The sequence below is a fragment of the Rutidosis leptorrhynchoides genome, chromosome 8 (genome assembly GCF_046630445.1).
Source record: "Rutidosis leptorrhynchoides isolate AG116_Rl617_1_P2 chromosome 8, CSIRO_AGI_Rlap_v1, whole genome shotgun sequence".
Classification (NCBI taxonomy): Eukaryota; Viridiplantae; Streptophyta; class Magnoliopsida; order Asterales; family Asteraceae; genus Rutidosis; species Rutidosis leptorrhynchoides.
The window spans coordinates 370,337,194-370,347,323 of NC_092340.1; the positions used below are offsets into that span (position 1 = coordinate 370,337,194).

At 33.5% G+C, this 10,130-nt stretch overlaps 3 protein-coding genes across 3 annotated transcripts; 1 reads left to right on the forward strand and 2 right to left on the reverse strand.

The window, feature by feature from the left end:
• Positions 1–1,231: 1,231 nt before the first annotated feature.
• LOC139862685 (uncharacterized) lies at positions 1,232–3,249 on the forward strand. The gene is made up of 2 exons (XM_071851308.1): positions 1,232–1,872; positions 2,474–3,249. The coding sequence occupies exons 1-2, from the start codon at positions 1,319–1,321 to the stop codon at positions 2,928–2,930; spliced, it is 1,011 nt and encodes a 336-aa protein (XP_071707409.1). The 5' UTR covers positions 1,232–1,318; the 3' UTR covers positions 2,931–3,249.
• Positions 3,250–3,375: 126 nt separating this feature from the next.
• On the reverse strand, positions 3,376–4,230 carry LOC139862686 (thioredoxin H2-like). Its single transcript, XM_071851309.1, has 3 exons — positions 4,028–4,230; positions 3,806–3,928; positions 3,376–3,718 (listed from the first exon to the last, which is right to left on the reverse strand). The coding sequence occupies exons 1-3, from the start codon at positions 4,139–4,141 to the stop codon at positions 3,587–3,589; spliced, it is 369 nt and encodes a 122-aa protein (XP_071707410.1). The 5' UTR covers positions 4,142–4,230; the 3' UTR covers positions 3,376–3,586.
• A 1,726-nt stretch (positions 4,231–5,956) lies between these two features.
• LOC139864742 (uncharacterized) lies at positions 5,957–9,729 on the reverse strand. Its single transcript, XM_071853313.1, has 4 exons — positions 8,941–9,729; positions 8,691–8,848; positions 6,645–6,719; positions 5,957–6,316 (listed from the first exon to the last, which is right to left on the reverse strand). The coding sequence occupies exons 1-4, from the start codon at positions 9,641–9,643 to the stop codon at positions 5,957–5,959; spliced, it is 1,296 nt and encodes a 431-aa protein (XP_071709414.1). The 5' UTR covers positions 9,644–9,729.
• Between the last annotated feature and the right edge of the window lie 401 nt (positions 9,730–10,130).

Sequence of the window (10,130 nt, forward strand, 5' to 3'; positions counted from 1 at the left end):
ATTCGATGATCTTGAGGTTGACTTTTTGAATTTGAAGATTGACTATAAAATTCGAGTTTGATTCTTCGAGTTATAGCCTAAAATTCAGCATAGAGATTGACGATTTGAATCCTAATCTAATGGCACTTTTACTTGTTGCTAAATGATTTAAAATTCAACCGGAGACCAAAACGGTTCATGACGAAGACAAACGAAGAACGTGAATCAATCGATGACAAATCTGTTGATGTTTCTCTGAAGTAATGATCTTCAAACGTTCGTATGATGATAAGGATTGAATTTATAACTTCAATTTGTGATGAAACACATTAGATGTTGATTTTCAATATTGAGCTCATGAAGATGAAATAGGATCGAGTACTGTAGCATATAACTGACTATTGAATATTGTAATCTGCTTTTGTAATATTTTTTATTTTCTGTTTAATGATAACAGATGTTAAGATTGAGATCAGATAATGAAATAGAATTATATCATATGATATAATTATATCTACTGTAGTTCAATCCGTTATATTTAAAATATATAAATTATAGGAATTTTTGCACCGGTGGTCCCTCGATTTTAGTGAAGAAAAGAGTAAAAGACGAATTTACCATCACATGCAAGGCACATTGCATGACTTAACGGATTTTTTAACAGAAAGTTACGAAATAATCGTTAGCTACAACGACATCATCGTTAGCTACGAAATAATTTTACAAACTAAACGCAATAAAATACATTGAAAACCGAACCCCCGACGCGAAGCGAGGGTTCGAAACCTAGTTATTATCATTACATTGTATTTTTATTCACAACAACAACAACAACAGTACCCAATACCACTTGAGTGGTGATTGTATTTTTATTCGTTTTTCAATTTTATTTCTTTTGCATATTTTCTGTTTACATAGTCTATTTACAAAAATACTTGTATTAGTGTTGAGATATTTAAAAAACGCGATTATTATTAAACCGGGATGAAAGGAGTACTTATATAACTACGGGCAGTTGCATGTAACTCTAACATAGCCGCTGGTCACCGTCAAGAATACTGTTAAATAGTTAACGACCGGCCGACAAGCCGTGATATTTCCGTCAAATCGTTGCCACCTATACATATACCATCCACACATATTATATTATTCAAATTAAAATTAAAATTAAAAATTAAAAATTCAAACTAAAATTAAACAATTTCATTTCAATTAAAAATAAGGAAAAATAAAAATAGACTTATCACAAGCCACTTCATCAAACACGTTACAAATATATACATACATTCCCCCAATTTTTCACATCCCTAGGTCAAGTTTCAATTCAATTCCAATTACAATGGGCGTTGATTACTACAACATTTTGAAAGTAAATCGCACAGTAAGTGATGGTGAATTGAAGAAAGCATATAAGAAATTAGCAATGAAATGGCATCCTGATAAAAACATTACTTCATCATCATCATCCAGTAATAAAATTGCTGAATCGAAATTCAAACAGATCTCAGAAGCTTATTATGTTCTCAGCGATCCAAAAAAACGTCAGATCTATAATTTGTACGGAGAAGAAGGATTAAAATCAGGTCAATTTGATGATGATGAATTATCACCTACTGCTATTAAGTCCAATTCTAGGTTTAGGTTTGATCCGCGTGATGCTGATGAGATTTTTGCCGAGTTTTTTTACGGATCTGATGCCGCCGTCTCCGGAGGTGTCGACGCCGGCGGCGGTGGAAGGAGGAAGGGGAATAATAATTTTAATAATTCAGGTGTGAAGAATGGTGTACGGAAAGCGGAAACGGTGGAGAATAAATTAAGTTGTAGTTTGGAGGAACTTTATAAAGGTTCTAAACGTAAAATGCAGATTTCAAGAATTGTGCTCGATGATTCAGGGTATGTATGTTTTGTATTAGTTAATTATAATTATAAAAATATACTATTAACTTAAAGTTAAATAATTTAAATAAGAAATCTGGATTAAAAATCGGATGTATGTGCTACTATTTTTGTACAATGTATATTTGAATTTGAATTCAATATGTGTATCTGAAAATGATGGGAGCACATATATTCTATTGAATTTTATATTGTTAAAGTTATCTTTTATTGAGAAGAAATATCAATTATGAATTTCAATATCAGTTATTGTGTTTTTTGGTTGATATATGTCTGAATTACTGAAATTCACTTTTCAAAAACTTAGAAAATAGAAGATTTTGATTAAGAAAAGAAGTGGTATTTGGAAGTATTAGGGGTATAATCCTAAGCTGAGCTAGAAAAAGATTCTTAAGATTGTTGAAAGATCAACTTTTAAAATATAACTTAGAGGGATTGTGTAGATTAAGAAGACATGAATGAAAGTGTTTCAAAAATTTAATATTACATACTCCTTTTTGGGCTTAAATTATTGATCTGGCTAATTAACGTATTGTGTTACTTTGTATAAGCTTATGTTTATGTGTTTGGGTTGATGATGAATGATTTGCAATTGCAGCAAACCAGGGACTCTTGAAGAGATATTACCAATCCACATTAAACCGGGCTGGAAAAAGGGAACAAAAATCACATTCCCAGAAAAAGGAAATCAAGAACCGGGTGCAGCCCCTGGGGATCTTATATTTGTGGTAGACGAGAAGCCTCACGACACCTTCAAACGAGATGGTAACGATTTGGTTTTCACCAAAAGAATCACCCTTTTGGATGCTCTTACTGGAAGAACGATCAAGGTGACAACTTTAGATGGTAGAAATCTCGTTATCCCATTAACCGAGGTGATCAAACCAGGCCATGAGGAGGTGATTCAGAATGAAGGAATGCCGATTTCAAAAGAACCAGGGAAGAAAGGTAACTTAAGGATCAAGATTGATATCAAATTTCCGTCAAGGTTAACTGGTGAACAAAAATCGGATCTTAAACGAGTTCTGGGTGGAGGAAGCAGAGTTGATGACTAATTTATCGTTTTCAACAAGCCGCGAGTACTTCTAACTGTTGACAATGGAAGAAGCTAAAATTAAATGTACATACAATGGGTAACTTGGTATTTTGAGTGAGCAAATTGTGCATAGTAGTTATACTTTGAAGTCTTGTTGCCTGCCTAATTTTATTAGCTAACTAATTAATAATCTCTATTCTCACGTTCGATAAATCTGTATATCGTTAAGTGGCGAGGCTATGTTCGTGTTTATTTGTATGTGTGGGATTGAAAACGTTTGTGTTTTTAATCTATCACCTTTATTTGTTTTTAATCTATCACGCTTATTTGTGTACTTAGTTATTATATTGTCTACTAAATTGTCATTCTTCTTTTATGCAGTATGCAAATGTTTAGTTTTTAACGATGTTGATCCTAGTGTTTTTGGTTAGCAATATACATCTTTTTTGAGGTATATAACCAATTATCATATCACAAACATTTGACGTTTGTTGTATATTTGAAATTTGAGTACCTTATAGTTAGGAACTCACAAAATGTATACAATACAATATCTCATGACATAACAAGCAGACTCACTACACAAACTTATTCAAGCATAGAAATTTCATTTTATAAAACCGCAATCATCTTTTATATGGTAAGCCTCATTCGGGCTATAAATGAGGTCGATATTTAGAGGCTGTGTTTCTCTATCATCGTATGAAGTTGATCTTTCTTGACACCAACAGTCCTTTCAAGTTCTTTCCCACTCTTGACCAATACAAATGTTGGCATTGCTTGTACATCATAATTGTTAGCCACATCCTGTTATAAACAACCCATTCAAAAATTGAACCCAAATTGATGTTCTTATTACAATTATTATGTTATAGAAGATGTAGAAGAACTTACGGGTAACTCATCGACATCAATCTTGATAAACTCAACGTCTGAAAACTCAATGGCTAAGTCGTGAACCGCTGGTTCAATAAGTTTGCAAGGTCCACACCAATCTGCCGAGAAATCAATTACCATCTGCAAGTTCCAAATCATTAGGATGTTAAAGTAAAAACATTTTGAAATTTAGATGCTGATTAATACGAATTGAATCACGCTGGTTTGATATCGGCATACCAGTTTGTTTGATGATTTTGAGCTCTGAAACTGTTTTTGCCATTGGTCCAACGAATGAACTGAGTTTACTTTACCATGCTCTGATCTTTGTTGTGCTGAAACCTGGCCTCCCATCGTCTTCTTATTTCTTGTGTATCAGCCTCGAATTTTACAAGGTTCTTTATATATACATTTATATATGCATTCTACATGTATATATATACAAATTGAAACTATAGTTGCAGAAGTGGGAAAACTATTTTTTGATGCCAAACATGGTATAGGATTCTCTTTTCCGTCCATGAATTTGAACCGTATGTTTAATTAGTAAAAGTAATAAAAAGCATAAAGGTTTTAATCTGTTTTTGGTGCGAGTATATCAACAATTTTGTTTGTACGTATGATGCTAAAAGCAAAACGAATGATAATCATATGATAAATTAGCATTCGGACTTGTAGCTGGTGTTACATCTACGAATTAGTAAGACACTAAGACTCGTGTTATGTTAGTAGACTTGAACCTGCAACCTATGTTCACATGACACTTTATTAACGTTTGAAGCTTGTTACAAATTACAAATAAGCAATGAACTAAGACAAGCTATAACTTATTTTAAGCTTAGCTTATAAAAACCATAAGCTCAACAAATAATCTTATCAAAACATAAAAACTTGAGCTTAGTGTGCTCAAATAAGAATATAAGCAATCAGAATAAACACACCCGAACACCCAATATGTAATCATGCTTGCAACGTAACCCACCCGAACACCCAATATGTAATCATGCTTGCAATGTCAATTTATTATTTTTAGTTTAAACCAGTGCATTTAGATGAATATAACGATTTAGTTAGGAAGTAAAGGCTTATATAGTTCTGATCAATATGGAAAGATGAAGTTTGTTTGCCCTCGAGTTTGGTTTATTAGGTTATACTTAGAGCTAAAAACCCAAATTAGAACACACGAAAGCAAAAGTGATTAGTTTATAGTTCTTGGTTTAGATTCATATTCATCCCTCACCTGTAAGAGAAGGTTGGTCAAAAGCACATGTTTTTCTGTTTTAAACATATTGAATCATGCCTATGGAAATGGAAATTACAAAAAGCAACAGCTTGAATCTGACATTTAAACCTTGTTAAACTCGTACAGCTGACAAAAGAATATGAAACGAATAACGCAACACTTCTAAAGAATCAATCCACGAAAGGTACGGAGACCAAGTTTCATTTTTTGTTTTCTAAAATGGCCAGTTCCACAGGATCGGCCATCGATACCATTGGTTCTTAGATTGTAACGTCTATCTCCCAAAGATTCTCCATATTCAAGTTGTGTAAACACTAGTGGACTAACTCACAAAAATTACAGCATTTGACTTGCAATAGCTAGTAAGCACCACAAAACAGAGGATGCTAGTAAAAACGGCAGGTCAGAAAATTTAAAATCGGCAAATAAATTGACGACATTTGGAAAACCCAACTGTAATTTGGTTTCAGTTCAATAAGAAAACGAATTTCACATAAATGATAGTAATAAGAATTATCGTATAAAAACATCACTTTGCAGATCACATGATTTAAACATGTTTTAAGTTGATAATTATATATGTAAAAGAGAGAACACGTCCAATGCTCATTGAAAAAGCCTGATTCCCCATTGGGGACCCGAAAGTATCAAATTCTTCGCAGGGTTGTCCTCTATTATAGACTATTATTTATGTTTATGATATTTATGAGACCAGGGACATCAGATTCTTCCAAACAAATTGCAATCCATAAGTAAATTATAATTTGAAGAAAGAGGACTCCTCAATGGCATCATAAGAGACACAAACTCAGTCCATGTTTCAAGTAAGAAGATAGATCAAGGTTTCACCATTTACCCAAAACAAGATTAATAACCAAAAAAAAAAAAAACAAGACTATAAAGCAAACCTAAGAAACCGTCAAGGGTCAAGACTCTGCTGCAGCTTCAACACCAGAAGCGGCGTAGCTTACACCATTATTACCCCTGTCACCTCGTCCGCCTCTACCACTATGGTGGTTCCTAGGGTAATAATTTCCTGGCTGCTCGTTGTATTGGTTTCGTCCATTTTGGTAGGGTCCACCTCTTCCGCCACTTCGACCCCCACGTCCATTTCCGTAACCTCTGCGACCACCACCACTGCTGCCATTACGGCCACCACCTTTTTGGTTCTGATAAGATCGCCTAGGTACATATTGTTCCTTGTACTCTGCACCACCTGCATTTGTTTCCGTTGGCTCCGTCTGAGCTAAAAATTCTTTGGAGTTTTCAGCATCTGCCTCTTGCTGCTGAAATGAATGCTACCATCATCAATCAATATACATTAAAAAATTGAGTCAAAGATTTTTTATTCAAATTCAAATTGGAACTTTGACCAACTTTGACAGTCTAAATCCAATTATGACCAACTAAATCAGATTTTGACCCATTGACTAGCATTGATTGATTAATTAGAGAGATTTTAGAAATTATAACCAATATGCTTCTAAAAAGGGATTAACCGGGAATTAATCAGATTTTAACAACAATGACCATAAACCCAAATTGACATGTTTTATATAAAGAGGCCCAAATAAACCTTATAACTAAAAGATTTTAACTGAAACAAGCAGGCACCTTGCGATGATCTTCAATCGGAATAGATTGGTCTCCAGACTTCTCATTTATTTGAAAAACTGAAACATCATCTTCCTGCAGAATGATTACGGGTTAGAAACTTACTATAAATTTCGGTGAATAACTAAAAAGAGCCAGATTGGTTTTAAAAAAAACAAATATGCTGATCTTTAAATCCAAAACCAACGAAAACTCAAAATCGCACTCATTTAGATCGCTTAATATTTCCATTTTGTGTTTGTTATTTGTAAGATAATCTTGTTACTCTCATAACAAACACGGTTTCTTCTAAACAATTTATTTTGTTTTAACAGTTGATCTTAAAGATTGGGTATTTCAACTCCATAGGTTTGGTTCACTCGCACAAAACCTCAGTGGATTAATCAGTTACATTCTCACTCTAAAGTTTCTCAAATTATAAAAAAAAAATGTCCACAAATCAGTTAAAGATCGGCAAATGAGTCACCAGGTCCTGAACAATAACATCCAACATAAAAAATGACAAACAGAAACTTTCATTCACATTGATATTAAATGTCATAAATACTTATATTTTTCAACAAACAAGGTATAACCATCAACAAAATAGACATATCCTATACAGGACTAAAGAGTATATAAACAATCAAAATCTAACTGATCTGAATTCTCAAGTCATTTAAAAAGATTTTGATGAAGCATCGTCATCATATATCGTATGACTCCCTTTGACATTTTCACTGATAGTGTTTTCTAAAAAAATGTATGATAGTAAAAAAAATTAATAATACATGCACAGCTTTAAAAATGTACATTATTTTTACATAAAAGAAACATTTTCATGCCTTTTGTTTTCTTTCCAAATAAACAACAAAATATTATGCGCTAAATCATTATACAACACAGGAATAAATAAAAGGAATCAGGATGTGGCCTACTACTCACTCTCAGATGCCATGTTCTTCAAATTGCTAATTGACCTACCATCCTCAACAAAGTTAAATAATTTTCGAATACGAAATACCTACACAAATTCTTCGGTTTTATTTGAAAAAATTTGAACCCAAGTTGTAGTTATTAGCAGCATATTAGTAAAACTCGGAGTTTGCTTTCTAAAAGTTCCAAAACTAATAAAATCCTCCAGATCAATAACAGCCCAAAACTTGTATTGGTTTCTTGTTTTCAAGGATCTGTTGCCAACATATAATAATACTAGGAGGTTTTTTTATGTAAAGAAATATCAAGATATTTAGAACACCTATAATCAAAAGCAATATCCTAACACAACGCTATTGTTTGAAACTAATAGTCATAAACTCATAAATATGATGAAGCATCATATTTATATAGTGCACATAGGGATTCAGAAGCCACTAGATACACTAAGGTTTCTATAAAAGAACAAATCTTCAGTGCACAGTGGTGAAAACAAAAATCTCATTTAATTATCTTAAAGCAAACAAAATATAAACTTTATAGCAAAAACAACACTGCTAAAACATTGTTTGACACTATTAGTCCTAATTATATTGAAGCAGCATAATGTGCATACATCGGTTAAGAAGCAACTAATGACACTAAGATTTCTATAAGAGTAACATTTTCAGTGAAGACTAGAAAAGGCTAAAATCTCATCTAATCATCCATAAGCAAACAGTATATCAACTTTTACATCAAAAAATAAAACATGAAATGTGGCGAAATGTGGCAAAATGTGGCAAAATGTGCAGAAACAGAAGCATAAGATATCATCAACTATCCATGATGACATTTAAACCAAAAACATCCGTACATGACAACTAAAAGATAGAGCTCAAAGTAAATTCGCAACATTTTGAAAAACTTAAACACAGTCACCTCTCAAGGCAACTAATAATCAGACCAACGATAATCCCATATAATCTAGAATTCTCCAAGTCTATATACTAATGTGGTGTTAAGTAACCAAATGAATTAAGGCAATACTACGTAATAGAATAAACCATAAAGCAACCACATTTACACACACACACACACACACACACACACAGTTCACTCAATTAATATAAATAAACAAGCTGATTATACCTTTTGCTCATGTTGAGCAACTGTATTTTCCATTAGCGCATGGAATGCATAATTTCCAGCCGCTTCAGCAGCCACATCAGCCGTTGCTTTCATCTCGGGTGTTATTTTCAAATAATCCGATCCCATAATCTTCGCCAACTTCTCTCTCAGAGCAGCATCTGCAAATGTCCAAGAGCCACTATATCATAAACTCGTTCACAAATCTCACATATACAGAATTAATCAGTTAAACAAAGATTTTTAAACATACAAGTAACATTCGAGTTTGAACTGATTGGCAGTTCAGCCTTCTCAATCCAAAGCTTAGCGTGTTCGATACATCTCCGCAATGCATTCTGATGTGAAAGACTCGAATCAGCGGGTCTTGAAATCAACAAAGAACTCATAGATGATATTAAATCCAAATCAGTCTCGCCTAACATCACAGCAGCATCGTCATCGGTCACATAATCATAAGTTAAACAACAATTTCGCTCATGAGTCCTAGTCAGCATAATCGAATTAAAATCGTTTTGTGATTTCACATCAAACATACTCCCGAAATAAAGCAAACTCAACAGATCATCCACAACCTCAACCTTAAACGTTGCCGTTTCATTTTCCACATTACCTAGGGTTTTACTTTTACTTCCGTTCTCACCGTCAACTACGTTTTCATTGCTTTCCTGCTTAGCTAGAGTTGTATTTAAAGCGAGATTGATCTCTTCATCAACGGCGAAAGATAACGGTTGCCGGAACTTCTCGAGTTCGTCGACGGCGGCGAGGATTGAAGGTTTCGATGCGAGGAGATCCTGTTGTTCTTTGTTTTTGATGACGGATTTACCTTGAGCGATGGATTCTTCGAGTTGGCCAATTCGATTGAGTTTTTTTTTTAGGTTACGAATGCGTTTGTTGATAAGAGTGAGAACTGGCCCGTCGGTGACATCTGAACTAGCCGCGGTGGCTGACGTCATTGTTAAAGGATAGAGAAATGCGATGGAAGGTTTGGTGTTGCTACCGTGCTACGCCGTGCGGCGGTGGGAGAGTAGAGTGAGGGTTTTATTGGGGATTGTGGAGAAGATAGAGAGGGAAAGTGATTGGTGTAATACTTTTAATCTACCGGTAATTTTGGTTATTTATTTCTGTAAATTTATTTACTACTCCGTATATAATTTATAATTACAATTACAATTATAAATTTTTATTTTGTTATAATTCAGTAGGCTTATAACTACCTTTAGTGGTTTGATTCTTGATGTTATAATTCAGTAGTCTTATAACTACCTTTAGTGATTTGATTCTAATTAAGAATACTAATAATGAAGTATAAGAACAAAGATGATAATGGAGAGAAAGAAATAAACACTTTGTAAGTGTGAGAAATGGTGCAAGTTTAATGCTTGCATTCATGGCTATTTATAGCAAAAATATCACAAGTTTAGGTAATACAATAATATTACT